General features: G+C 39.0%; 1 protein-coding gene across 5 annotated transcripts in view; it reads left to right on the top strand.

Annotated features, from left to right (window-relative positions):
• Positions 1–14,486, top strand: part of MAP3K9 (mitogen-activated protein kinase kinase kinase 9) — a 79,360-nt gene that overhangs the window by 30,308 nt on the left and 34,566 nt on the right. For all 5 annotated transcript variants that reach the window (XR_014693770.1, XR_014693771.1, XR_014693772.1 and 2 more), the window contains exons 4-9: positions 2,206–2,354; positions 5,804–5,979; positions 8,454–8,694; positions 9,491–9,613; positions 10,347–10,500; positions 14,141–14,253. Coding sequence is in view for 2 of the 5 variants with exons in the window: in XM_084521670.1 (XP_084377796.1) it covers positions 2,206–2,354; positions 5,804–5,979; positions 8,454–8,694; positions 9,491–9,613; positions 10,347–10,500; positions 14,141–14,253 (956 nt within the window). In the remaining 3 variants the exon portion in view is untranslated. The remainder of the gene's footprint in view (positions 1–2,205; positions 2,355–5,803; positions 5,980–8,453; positions 8,695–9,490; positions 9,614–10,346; positions 10,501–14,140; positions 14,254–14,486) is intronic.

The following is a 14,486-nucleotide window of genomic DNA, read 5'->3' as shown; positions in this document are numbered from 1 at the left end:
GAGAGAACTAAACAGGAAATACTGTGCCTCTCCTCAAATTGGTCAAACTTTGAGGTTTTGTCATTCCTACAAAAAGGTTAATATGGAATTAATATACAAAAGACATCAATGTCAAGCAAAGATGAAATGGCTTCTGTTTGAGAGTAACTAGATTTAGATTTAGCTAGATCAGGATTTGGGGGGCTGGAAAGAAGATTTGGATGTAGTGGGAACCTTTGAAATTGTGGCACGGAAGGACCTAAGAGGAAACATACTCACTGTTCCTGGCATTGAGAGAACTAGGGAAGCAAATGAAGTTATCAAATGGCAAGCTCAAAACAAATAAGCAACTATTTTTTAGCATTGCATCCTTAAATTGTTGAACTCGTTGCCACAGAAATTAGAGAAGAGCGAATGGGTTCAAAAGAGTAGGACGGGTCAATGGAAGAAACACTTGTCAGCTTGCTCTGAAGGAGCTGTCTCTGGCTAGGGTTTCCTAGAAGCAGAGAGAATGTAGTGGGATTGGGTTGTTTGAGGGAAGGCGCTTGAGCCACCTGTGGCAGCGTGGCCAGCCAGTCAATGTATTTGCAGTTCACCTGATGCATGTGCCATCCAGAAGCACGGCCAGATCTCAATGATACCCCTCTGCTAGCACACAAGGGAGAAGGCCATGCTTGTCTTGGTTTCTGCCAGGATTCACCAGGTTTTATGAAGCGTATGCAGACCTCCAACCTGGTGCTTGAGATGCTCCCTGTCAGGCTGCCGCAGGGGTTATGCTACTGGTGAGCCTTGAAGATGTGGTTCTGTGGTGCAGAAGGGGTGGGAAGTTCCTCTAGCTTTACAAATAATAGCACAGCATGTTGTGGGGGTAGAATTAACTAAAGAAACCCCTGAACAACAAGAGCTGCTTGGTATTTAAGGTCTCATGAAATAAATCGCTGAAGAAATTAACATTACACTCTAGGAATTTGTAGTGATCTGTTGTTCTCTTCAGCTCTTGAAAACTGCCTTAACAGCAATCATTTTTAATACATAATTGCTTCTTTGACTTTGGCAGCTTAATTTGTAACAATCTTTAAAAATTTATATTTCTGGAGAACATCTTTCTTTTAGGATCCAGATGACGTAAAAGTGTTGGAATTAATAATGTTTGGCACAGAAATGCATGACTACTAACTGGAGAAAGAGGATAGAAAGTTTAAGATGTACAGGTCCATACAGATGGTTTTCTTCTCTGTTTTTTTGAAGAATTGTTTGAGAAGATAAAACCCTTGCAGTGATTTTTATTAAATATGCTGAGTAGATTTACTTTTTAAAATTAATGTATTTCCGCCTGACTGGCAGTGTCCATTTTCACTGAAGTGTTTTACATTATCATGTCCTGAATTCAGGAGAATGAAGTTACCCAGTTGTATGGAAAAAAAATGTTCAGTTTTGCAAAGTTTCCTAAACGTTGTGACTGCTGTAGGGACAGTTTTGGATTGCTCAGTGAAACAGTTAAAATGAATGTCAATACATTAATTCCTCTGAGGTTGTATACATGTGAAGACATTCAGATAATGTTTTTTAAAGACAGTAAGTTTTTACGTAAGTCTCATTTGCTTTGTTTTTAAACCTAAGCAAAGTTAGAAACTGCAGAAGCGTACAGTGCAACTCCTGGGCTTAAGAGTGACTGATCTTGAAGAGGGGAGATACTAAGAATGGGAATCCATTCCTTCATGGCCCCAGGATTCCAGAGGAAGAATCTGCTATTATAATCTTACTATCAGCCTCCATTATAATAGTTATCATAATCAAATCAGCAAAAATCCTGTTTCTGTTGCTTGATATTCACCTCATAAATTCAGAATTAGGAATGTAGAGGTTGGATTACCACCTGACAATTTCACTGGAGTTTTTTTGAAAATGTGCTAGCAATTACAAAAAGGAAAGCTGACACACAGCTTTTACAAATACAAATAAATACACTTTGGGTGACCTTTTATTATTTGCCCCCACTTCCAATTTTTTTTTTTAACTAAACACTGAGGTCATCTTAAGCCATGTCTTATTATTAAAAGGAGGTAAAATAAGGCAATTTACCAGCTTGACAACCACCATGAGCTTACCCAGAAAACTGCAAATTCTTCAGCGTACCAGAATCACTCTGATAGGTTTGTGTGCTGTCTTGCTGCCTAACAAAGAATACCTTTAAGTCACTTACTCTCTTTTATCTTTTCTTGATAGCTACGGCGTGCTGCTTTGGGAGCTGCTAACAGGGGAAGTACCATTCCGAGGAATTGATGGACTTGCAGTAGCATACGGTGTTGCCATGAATAAACTTGCCCTTCCAATCCCTTCCACGTGTCCAGAGCCTTTTGCCAAACTGATGGAAGGTAAGCCAGCTCTCCTGTGAGTATGGTTAGTATGGTTTGTGCTGTTTAGTATTGCCTCCTGGTTTTGGTTTGATACGTAAGAGCACAGATTTCTCTTGTGGCTTTATTCAATGCTGCAAGTTATTGTGGGACCCTAGCTTGGCTGTTAGCATGCTGTGATGGTTAATCTCTTACAACAGTAGTATGTGAAAGAAATTCCCTTGCTGCTTTTTTATCAGCAGGCTTAACTGTGAAAATGGGAGCTACTGTTGTCATCATCTAGCTTGTTGCTTTCTAGTAGTGAAAATGCAATGGCACTAAAGCTTCACATAGTTGGCTCTAGTTTGAAACCTTCAACTTGTTTTGAAATTCATAGCTTGAACACTTTGCTAGGCATTGTCAGGTTGATTTAGAATGAAGCCGTGTCCTACTGACATTTCAGGGAGAGGTTTTAAATGTGGCTTTGACAACTGAAAATAACCCAGATTTTCCTTCAGAATGGTGTCTTTTCTGCCTTGCATGTGGAGATAGTTTGTGCCCAAAGCAGCCCATGTATGAATGAAAAAAATCAAATGTTGTCAGCAGAGCTTCTGTAGTTCTTAAAAAGGATTCAGTGAGGTAGCTTTTGGGGAGCACCTTTGTGACCCGGTGTTCTGGCGATTGCAACTGCTTGTGTATCTCCCAATCTATATGCTTCTGTCTGTCTTCCCTTCCTCATCCTCCCTCCCTCTCTCTGAGTACAAAGAACTTTTAGTGTTCTGGTTTTTTCCATCCTTCTATTCCCAAGGGTTTCAAATGGTTATATATAAGCATTTTTGTCTTTATTTCTCAGAAAGAAAAGCTGAGTTAGAGAAATCAAGCATGTTCTATAGCCTTAGTGAGCAAAGAGTGAGACTGAACGTAGAATTTATATTCTGGGGCCTCCGGTGGTGTTTTAACCCCAAGAAAGGAATTTTTCATGTAAGAAAATGTTTCTGATGGATTTGTCTGCATTGGGAATAGTTTTCCATTTCTCTGATCTTTTCTGTATCTGACAAGCTTCAGTTAAGTAAAGTAGAACATCACACTTACTGTTTTGCTATAAAGGTATCTTACCGCATAGTAGACAGCAGTGGAGCTGCAGGTGTAGTAGCTCACAAGGAATGCAAAGCAAGAAATTGTATCTGAAACAACTGATGGAATCGACAACGTAGTGTTTTGCCAGGGTAGTTTATTTTGGCATGGCTCCCTAAAACAAGGACCCTGAATTTCTTAAACATAAGTATCTGCTGATGGGGTTAAAAATAATGCCCTCTATTGGGAAAGTCAGGTAGAGGCGTATGGCCCGTGCTTGAACCCAGCAGCACAGGGGTAAGCACACATTTGGCTCTGGAATGCTCAGCTTCTCCATGTGCGGGGAGAAAAGGAGAACAAGAAAACAATTACTTTCTGCCCCTTCACCAAAACTGTTTTTCAGACTGGCTGTTTCTCGACTGGGTGAACTCTTGTTCCCCTAATGCTGCTTTTGCTTTTGAATTACTGCTCTGGTGGTCTTCACTGAGACAACAAAGCTGAACTTTCCCTCTTCACAGAAAAGATTTGTATGTTACGACTGTCCTCATTAGTGCAAATAATGGCAGATCTAGGCCTGGGAAAATAAAAGCCACGGGCCACCTGCGTAGTTATCCTGTTCACTCATTCATGCATTTGGCTGGTTGCAGCATTTTGTTTTACTTTGGGTCATGTTTGCTTTGCCATGCTTAAAACCTGGGCTAAAGGGGTAGGGATTATGCCACTGACAGTCCAGCTGTATCACCCGTTGCTGCTAATTGGTCAGCAGCAGGGGACCTTGGGAGCACTCTTTAATATCCTCAATTCTCTATTTTGATAAGAGAAGCAATTTGAAATCCATAAACACAAATGTGTTCCAGCTTATGCCTCCTGGAACTTGATCAGATACTTAAATACCAGCATCTTGATACCAGCAGTTTCAAAAACAAAGCTCCCAAATGTCAGTAACACTAAAATCAAAGCAGAGAAGATCTGCAAAACCAAGCCTCAGCAGTTGCACAGATTTTGCAAAATGTTATTTATTTTTTTTTAATTACAGCTGCTCCTTGTTGTGTTTCAGTCCATAGAAATGATGAGTGCGTACTTCTTAGGACATCGCCAGAAATTAAGAATAATGCTACCTTTTTCCCAACAGCAAAGCCTAGAAAACCTTAGAACAAGTTTATAATTCTTGCTTCCTAACGTAGCAATGTATGTCTCGAATCCAGTGACCATTTAGAGCACTGATAGTACAGTATGAGCATACTGAGAGAGGTCCATGTACTAGTTACTCCAACTCACAGAGCTGTTGTCCCTAGCTGTGCGAAAAGTGTTTGAATGTTAAGTTTTCCTGTTTCCTTGTTGTCAAACTTTGTCATGTAGGTATCCTGCAGTACTAAAGTAAATTAAAGATATATGTTGAACAAGAACCTGTGTTAAGGGTCAACATGGGACAATATAGAATGAGGGAGTGATATTTGCTACGGGAGTTGAAATAAGGCTGAAGTTAGAAGACTGAATGAATACAGATATCCTACTCAAAAGTGTTGCAAAGTCACACATTTTGACCTAGTAGCTTTTAAAAACATGATCTTAATGATTTCATAGATGGAGATGTTATTCCACACCATTTTCTATTTCCATGTCTGTTCTCAATGTTCAATTCAAATGAGTAACCAAAAAGTCTGTATTTCTAGAGGTCTGTAATTGGGTAAGTCACTGATTGCATTAGATTGTAAATTAAAAAAAAAAAAAAAAAAGCTTGTTTATCTATGGTTTCTCTTAAAAGCAAAAGAAAAAATCCCAATCATTTTTCTCTGGATAGTTTGAAGAATCATAAATGTACTATTTGGTGTCATTATTTACTTGAACCTCCTATTTTCACTCAATTTGCCCAGTATTTTCACTCCAGTATGCCCAGGCTGCTTTGCAGGAGTTTTGCAGTTCTGTGGGAGATTCATAATGACTCAGCTTAGCATTAGAAATAGCTCTGATAGATATTCTTTTACAATATGGCTGTTAACTTCGCAGAGGAAGGATGCTAAAAGAACTGTGTATGAGAGTCTTGAATATCATCTTTGCTAAGCACATATAAATTAAAGCCAAGTATTTAAGGAAATCATATGCTAATTTTTATACAAAATTGGAAACGTAACTGTAGAATTGGTAAACCTCTGTTTTACTTGAGGCTTTATTGCAATACAACCTAGTAACCAGGTAGTTCAAAATTTTAAGTGATGTTGGATATTGTATAAGCGTGAAAGCATGAATTCCGTACTTGATTTATGATCAGTGAATAGTCAGTGACAGTGAGAAATAAGAAAGAGTAACGCAGTGTGCATGCCATTGTCAGCCACTGGGGATCAGTAAAGTACTACTCATAGTCTCAAATCTTCTTACTAAGAGATGCTTAATAGTTGCTTGTCTTTGTCCTGTTCTAGATTGTTGGAACCCTGACCCACACTCACGACCTTCCTTTACCAGTATCCTAGGCCATCTCACTGCCATAGAAGAGTCTGGTTTCTTTGAAATGCCCAAAGATTCCTTCCACTCCCTGCAGGAAGACTGGAAACAAGAGATCCAAGAGATGTTTGATCAGCTCAGAGCCAAAGAAAAGGTGAGTAAAAAAAAAAAAAAAGTCCTTGCTTATGTTCTCTGGATTATAGTTCTTCTATTTCATCATTCAAACAGGGATCATCGTTTCGTGCATCCCAGTACTAGATTTGTTTATGCTTTACTGCAGCTTGTAATAAGTCCTTGTGTCAATAGCAGGTTATGATGCACACTAGTGTAGAATCATAAGTCAAATACATGTCTGCATCTTTAAATACACGGCTGCATCCTTAGCTGCTGCTCAATACTGTGGTGAGTATTGTGTCCATTATACGCTGTGCAAATTGCTGTGATGAGTTGTCTTCATTGTTTAATATATCTGATAATTATTTCACTACGGTATCTTAATGAAGAACTCCAATAATAATTGTTAATAAAAATAGGAGGGATAATTCCAGATGATATACTCCAGCAAGCATTGCATCTTTGATTCTGTCAGGTTTGTGTTTCCTAGGCTGTGGGCACAGCCAAAGTGTGTTAACTGTAATAAACATGAGTGCTAATAGGGGAATGGTCCAACAGCTGCTGTAACTGAAATCCGTTTGGGTAAATAGCAGGGAATGAAGGTCCTAGCAGGAATAAAGGGAACTGTGATCATCAGCCTCAAGGAGTGGAAGTTAAGCAAAGAGGATGAAGTTTTGTTTTTCAAAAATACTGTTAGAAAGAAAATGCAGTTTGCTGCATCTGCGTTAAGGTCCTTACAGACTGTGCAGATGTTGGAATGAAGCACTGCAGTGGAATTATTACTGAAGTAGTTGTAGTTAGCTGCCTCTCACCTGAAAACATTTATTTTTAACACCCAACTTGATTTAGGCTCAGAAGTTGGGTTTAGGAGGTATGTGTGTGAGGGGAATGATCTTGAGTTTAGGGGAGAAAAGCCCCAAAATAGTTCTTAAAACATTTCTATGCATATACTATAGTAGATTTTGGAGGAAAAAGAAAAGGTAATAGGTGTTTCCCTGCTGCACAATGTGGTCCCTTAGCGTAAATGTGTTGGAACAGTTCTTGAAAAACAGAAACTGCAACAGAGAAACAGATGACAAAAACAGAAGTATCTAGACTGCTCTCATATTATGAGTACTGTTTTCCTCTACAACAGTGGGGAAAGAGATTTAATATCCTATTCACCCCGTGAGTACCTTTGTAGTGATGGCACAGGTAACAATGAAATTATTTAAAAAATAAACATCTATCTGATGTTATGAGTTCAAATTGAAGTTGTTTTTGAATTGAAGATGAGTTCAAAATGAGTTCAAATTGAACTTCATCTTATTTTTTTTTACCTTCTGTGGTGGAAGTAGCCAGCTGGAGATAATTATTCTGAGTGCTGAATTCTTTTGTGCTTGTGGTGAGAGGAGTGCAGTGAGAAGAGCAAAATATTTTGAGATCTCAAGGACCATTTCAGTTGATTCATTTCCTCAACAAAGGAGAGGTCAAAAACTTTGCAATATGGTTCTTTATGCTTGAGAAGCAACCATGCTTGGTGGAAACTGATGGGAATGGCCTCTTCACAATGTTTTCTTTATTGATTTTTATGTTAGAGTTGGGTTTTGTGCTATTTTATGATGCATGGCTTTGAAAGGTTATTTTTAAACAGTTTAAGTCAATACTGAAGCTAACATATGTACTTACTGAACAAGAAAGTAAGGATTACTTCTTTTCAGAGTTAAAAATAAATACTGCAAAATCGGTTCCCGTGTACATGGTATTCTCCAGTGGTACTTGAAAACATGTGCATGTCAGGATATCCAGCATCTTTTGTCATGACGTTAAATTTAGGATTTAGTGCCTTTTCACAAAGTCACAGAGTGTTTGAGGTTGGGAGGGACCTCTGGATGTCATCTGGTCCAGCCCTGCTGCTAAGGCAGAGCCACCTACAGCAGGCTGCTCAGGACCATGCCCAGGCAGCTTCTGAATACTGGTGTTTTTTGAATAACATGTGCATGCCCATTGCTTCTTGTACTGTCACTGGGCACCCCTGAGCAGAGTCTGTCACCTTTGCACTCTCCCTTCAGGTAATTATAGACATTGATGAGATCCCCCTGAGCCTTCTCTCCAGGCTGAGCAGTCCTGGCTCTCTAAACCTTTCCCCATAGGAGAGGTGCTCCAGTCCCTTCAGCATCTTGGTGGCCCTTGGACTCTCTCAATTATGTCCATGCCTCTCTTGTGCTGAGGAGCCCAAAATGAGGGACAGTACTCCAGGTGTGGCCTCACCACAGAATAGAGAATTTGGACGTATATTTTTGAAGAAATTTTAATGCAAAATGTTAATACTGATTAGAAGGGCCTTGAATGGCAAGCGCTGAGTTCTTTAGCATTATTTTTAGGTTTTTGGCTTTCAGCTGAGCCTTTAAACAGTGGTGCTAGCAGTGCAGTGAACATAAGTCACTGCTGCTGTACCTTCAGAGTGGGTAGTAGTAGTCTAAATGCCCAGATCATGAGGTAGCTTTTCTTTTCTTCTTTCTGATCTCCCTGCAGGAGCTTCGCACATGGGAAGAAGAGCTGACTCGTGCTGCTGTTGAACAGAAGAACCATGAGGAGTTGCTCCGAAGGCGGGAACAGGAGCTAGCAGAGCGTGAGATTGATATCCTGGAAAGGGAACTCAACATCATCATCCACCAGCTGTGTCAGGAGAAGCCCCGGGTGAAGAAACGCATGGGGAAGTTCAAGAAGAATCGGCTCAAGTTAAAAGATGGCAATAATATCAGCCTGCCTTCAGGTTGGTGATGCAGGCAATGTCAGGTGTAATGGGAGGAACAAGCAAACCTGTAACTTTGGTGCCTCCTTTGTGTTGACACTTAGCATTAGGAAGTACTGGATGTACTTTGGGAGAAAAAATACCTCTGGCATCAAGAAACTAAGTTTGATGCTCTTGTTAGCATTCCCCAAAGGCAACAGTTCAAAGTATATAGGAAAAAAGTGAATTTGAGACGTTACACTTTTAGTTGAAAGGCTGTATATGGCTCATAGCAAAAATGTTGATGTTGCAGTATAGTGTGTTGCAGTTTAGCATGTCACAGCTCAAAATGATCAGTTTAATAAAGATTGTACCTTTTTCTTTAAAAAAAAAAAAAAAGTACGTTGCTGCTTTGGGAATATTTTACAGAATGCAGCAGAAACCATAAGCTACTGGATTTTTTTGCTGCAGGAATCTTAAAAAAAGAGAAAAAATAATACCAAAAACCATCTTAATAGCTGTGAGACCACAGCACTACACAGCTAGTTCATACGTGAACCCAACACACAAGTGATCTCTAACACAACCCTGAAAGAAGCGTTAGCTACTGCTGAGGTATCTGGTATGTCAGAGTGTCTTCATGACTGTGAGCATGTCTTTGTCATGAAGGAACTGTGTGAAAAATGAGCAGCAATTAGCTGTACACAGTTTTACGTGGGTCCTGTAAATTTCACACTTTGAAGGTTATGATAAACGATTTATTCTTCTTTCTTATATTTTAAAAAATGTAACTGTGTCTTTCTGCTTATGTTTTGAATTCTTTTCTTTTGATAAACAGATTTCCAGCATAAATTCACTGTGCAGGCTTCTCCAACGATGGATAAAAGGAAAAGCTTGATCAGTAGCTGCTCCAGCCCTCCTGCAAGTCCTACCATTATTCCCAGACTCAGGGCCATACAGTGTAAGGAGCTCAATGTAGTATTGAATTTGGGAAATGTGCAGTCTGTCAGCGTGGTAAGATGCCAAGATTCCATATCTAGGACAGGACTGTAAAAAATGTTCCTAAAATGTTGGCCTTGTGCCCTGCATGTATGAATTTAGAGAGAAAAATAGCGTATGTTGGCAAGTGGGAGTGGGGAGTTGGGTTTTGTGTTCTTTGGAGTCTAAGCCTCACCTATGTTCTTGAAAGATTGCTGCTGTACTGTACAGAAAATACATTCCTTGGATGTACAGGCTGATCTTTAGAAGACTAAATTTGCAGAGTAGATCTGTGAAACGCAGTTGAAGATGATTAAGTTACTGCTGGAAGGACAGAAAAACAAAGATGTTGCCATGAAAATGGTGTTCCCATAATAACACAGAATTAGGGAGATAAATGTGTACCAGAAGTATGAACGGAATGTTAGCGGATGTGTAGTGTTTGTATCAGATAGTGTCACATTTGTGTTTCTAGTATCAAACTGGTATTTCTAAAAGGGAAACCAGTGGAGAAATAAAGTCATAAAGCCTGTCTACAGTAATTTGAAGGGATCTGGTTGTTAGATTAGTGTTGATACATGCTGAGAATTATGTGGAAGAACCCCAACTGGACACTAGTTACTATTCTTCTGGCCTGTGTTCTTTGTGTTGTTTTGGGACCAACTTGGTTATCTGTTTTTTTCCCCATTTTCTCTCTGTTTTTCCCACTTGTTTAGTGACTCCTGCTGAAAGCAGTAAAACATGGGGACGAAACTCAGTCTTTCCAAAGGAGGAAGGAGAGGAAGAAGAGAAGAGAGGCCAGAAGAAGAAAGGGCGCACGTGGGGACCAAGCTCACTTTGTCACAAGGAGCTAGGTGCAGGAGAAGATGGGTAAGAAGAGAGGGCCTGGAGTCAGGCTGGTGTCCAGGTTCTGAAGCTGGTTATGAGCTGGCTCACAGGAGATTTGCCTGCCTTCTTGCAAGCACTTTTCTGCTTACAGATGTGCTGTGCCTGAGGAGTTAGAGATCCAAAACAGAGATCCATGTTGCATTCATTGCTTTGCTAGAGATCCAGTGCAGACCTGATGATTTTGCTGCCCACTATTACCTTACGTGTTATTTTAAGCAGTAAAACTTACTTTTACACAGCTCCTTAGCTGCGTAAAACTATTTCTTTTCTAGGTTTTCTTTATTTTCAGGCTCAATTTTTTGTAATTTCATATCATATCTGCAAATACTTATTTTACAATTCTCAACTATGATTTTTAGAAAGATATTCCATGATGCTGTTTAAAAGGTATCTGTAGAGCCAGTCAAACATCGTCTTTTCCAGCTTTTTTAAAGGACACATGTACCTTCAGTGAATATGCCCTAAAAGTGATATTCTACAGAGATGTGAGTTGCACCTGGCCCTTTTTTGTAGATTCTTGTTCTATGGCACCATTTTTTTCCCCTGTGAATTATTTCTACCCATCCTCAGATTATTGCTGAAATGCTGCTTAAAAAAGAGGAATATTTTAATGATCTAAGACTCATGAGAGGTTTCAATACCTCGTGATTTTTAGTGGAATTTGAAGTTTATTCCACAGCTAAATTGATAGGTTGACCTTTGCCATATTTTCAGCAGGGGAAAATAAGGTAACTAATAAGATATTTTTTCTTTAATATTATGTGCTCAGGTGTGAAACTCTTAGCAAATAGATGTTTATATAATGTATCACCACTGCAGTATTCTGCAGGAGGGCTTAATCTAAGCATTCAGTGCTGAAGAAATATTCGGATAATTCCCTCAATAATAGGCTTTAACTTTTGGTTAGCCCTGAAGTGGTCAGTGGTGCAGTTGGACTAGAGGATCTTTTAAGATCTTACAACTGAACTATTTTATTCTATTCCAGTGAACCACCTTCTTCATTCGCAGTACTCTTGACATATGTTAACAGGGCAATGTGGAGGAAACTTCTTTGCCTGTGCTTTATCTGTACTGTAGACAGAGCATTGCATTCTTCAGAATTAAAACATGCTATATTTTACAGTCATTAATTATTCAAAAAATAAAAAGGTCAGGAGATTAGTGAAGCTGGTAGAGAAACACTTCTGCCTTGAAGTAATAATTAGAATTTGGGGAATAAATCTTTTTTTTCTGTTTTTCTGGTCCTTCCTGTGCAGTTTGAAGAACTGCTTTTGAGTACAGACAGCTGAAAAGGAGGTACATGCTAACTGTGCCTGCTCTTAAAATTATCCTGTTCTCTTGAAAACTGTGATGATCTGTACTATTCACCACCTTTTCGAGGAAGGCATTGTAAGACCATTGCATTTTGCAAAGTATCTGAAATATGATAGTGTTACTGAGAGGGCAGTGTGGTTAGCATACAATGAACTGCTGCTTCTCACTGACTTCATGCCAGACTCAGATTATTGAAAAGGAATAGGGTTGCAGTAAATATTAGTACCTTGGTTGATAGAGTGCTTGCTATTCTTTTTTTTTTTTTTGTCCGATTTGGGAGAATAGGGATAAAAAGTTAATCAAAGAGCTAAACTTAGCACAGAAAAGTCCAGTGTAAGCTTTCCCCATGACACTGCTGGTAACAGCACTGCTGCTGTTCCATCTGCTTATGCAACTCTGTGATGAAGCCAACTTGAATCTTCATCTTTACCATCCCTTTCAATGTATTTTCCATAGGATGTAATCAAAAGTTTAGGCAGGAATTACACTACAGCAATTGCTGTGAGATTCTCTAGCGTGAGTTAATTTACCTATAATTAAGTAAAGTCACAAATTGATTAGACTCAATATTCACCCTTCTGCATTTATCTTTGGGCATAAGAAATAGTAGCAGCAGAAAGTAGCATAAGAAGTAATGAGCAGCAGAAAGTTGTAGCATATTCTCAAGGATATCCTCTGCACAGGTCTTCAGGGTCTCCTGGTAGTGTTTCATTACATAGCTGAGTGTAGTGTGGAGGGAATAAATTGCAAAATTGTAAAATCATGTGGTTTGTCTTTCTCAACAAGTAGGACTCAGTACTGTGCTGTCTGGGTTCAAGTTCATGGCAGGGTACTGCATATGCCAGAACGATTAATGGTGGGAAAATGACGAACTTTGGAGACGAGTGAGACCTGTGTATGCTGCTTTTAGTGAAATCTAAAACTATTCCAGAATGTTGGAAACAGCGAGTACTTTTGAAAAGTAATGTCTATAGAATGGTGATCAACCAACTGAACTCATGCTGAATCAAGCTTAAACCTTGTGACCTTGCTATAGTGATATTGTTTGTCTGATGACAAGCATGGCTTCCCGGTTAGGTAGAGAATAGAGGAAAAAATACATACCGAGTATGTATAACCTTGAAATCCTGGCATGGAAGTCATCTTAGACATGCAGAATGATTCTTGTGAAAAATTAGAATCATGAGAGAGTTCATTACAATCCTTCCCTTACAGAGAAAGGAGGATAAGAGTGTATACAAGCTGTCTCTTTTCAAAGAACAATACAAGTTAGTCACGCAGCTACAAGAGGTCTCTCTTACTAATTTTTCAGTTCACTCAGTGACAAAGAGATTCTGTAGTATGTCCAGTTGGGATCATTCAGACTATACATGGATATTTTTGTCTCCTTTCACTTCAAGTGCTGACTGCCCAAAGTGCTTTTTAGGCTTGTCGCCAGCGCTGACACGTTTCATGTTGGAGTTTGTAGAAAGGCACCGTAGATAACCCAGTTCAGAGAACATTAACTGAAGAATAAAATGTTGTTGACTTGTTGATGTCTCAAAAAATTGTGCAACATACTGTGGTTGTTCCTGATGTCATGAAAGTATTGCAGGGAACGAATAGGATGGTGATAATGAAGATCTATGAATAGGGACTACTAATGAGCTCAGGTGCAAAGTAAAATGCCTTTGAACTCAGATGACTTGAAAGCAGGGATTTATTTATTTATTTATTATTTGTTTGGTTTGATTTTTTGGTCTATAACTAAAAAGCAATGGCATGATATCTGGTGTTTAGTTACCTATTTTTCCATAATCTGTAGCTTATGCTTTTAACTGCCTGTACTTGAATGCAGTGTTTCCTTTAAGGGAAAGTGTTGGGTCTTATAATATAGAGGCATCTAACTCTGCTGTTTTAATGACTTCAGTGTTTTGCATTCCCATTAAGTTATCTTTGATTTTCATTGTTTATTTGTATTTCACATGGAAATGTTTTTGTAGATATTTTTTCCCTCCTCCTGCTGAGCGCTTTTTGTACTTGCCATGGTAGGTTTGCCTTGATTTAAAATGAAAATATCTAATTTCTTTAGTGGTGCTTTGTATTATTCTTCATTCATAGCTGTTGTTTATCAGCAGTGATCTTTTGGCAGCTATGCTATTACAAATGAGGGAGCTGTTGTAAAATGCCTTGCTATGGAGGACCTTAAGTCTACATAATTAAGGTAGATACATGCATGACCTAAATAGAGCAGTAGAGAATATAGAGGGAAGGAATGAAAGGTTATTGTCAGCATTGTACATTTTATCCTGTCTTTCTATTATTTCAGTCTAAAAGCTCTGGTAGAAGGATACAAACAGTGGTCATCCAGTGCACCAAACCTAGGGAAGATCCAGAGAACTGCACCTGCTTTTCCAGGATTCACCAGCTTAGCGGAGATGGGTAAAGGATTTCCCTGGGCTTCTTATCTCCACTTCCGTTCACATTTGAATGAACTTTTCCTTTCCTGACCTTTACCTGGTATCTTACAGCAGTGTTTTCATTTTGGTGGCATCTGGCTTTTCTTTATTCTGTGTGAAATAACTTCCTCCTTCTGGATTTTATTTTTCTTCATCTCTGTTCTTGCATTTCTTATCTGTCAAGCTTCTCTTAATACCCCCTTAACTCCAAGTTAC

Source organism: Aythya ferina, assembly GCF_964211825.1.
Source record: "Aythya ferina genome assembly, chromosome: 5".
NCBI lineage: Eukaryota > Metazoa > Chordata > Aves > Anseriformes > Anatidae > Aythya > Aythya ferina.
This window is presented reverse-complemented; position numbering and strand designations above follow the sequence as displayed.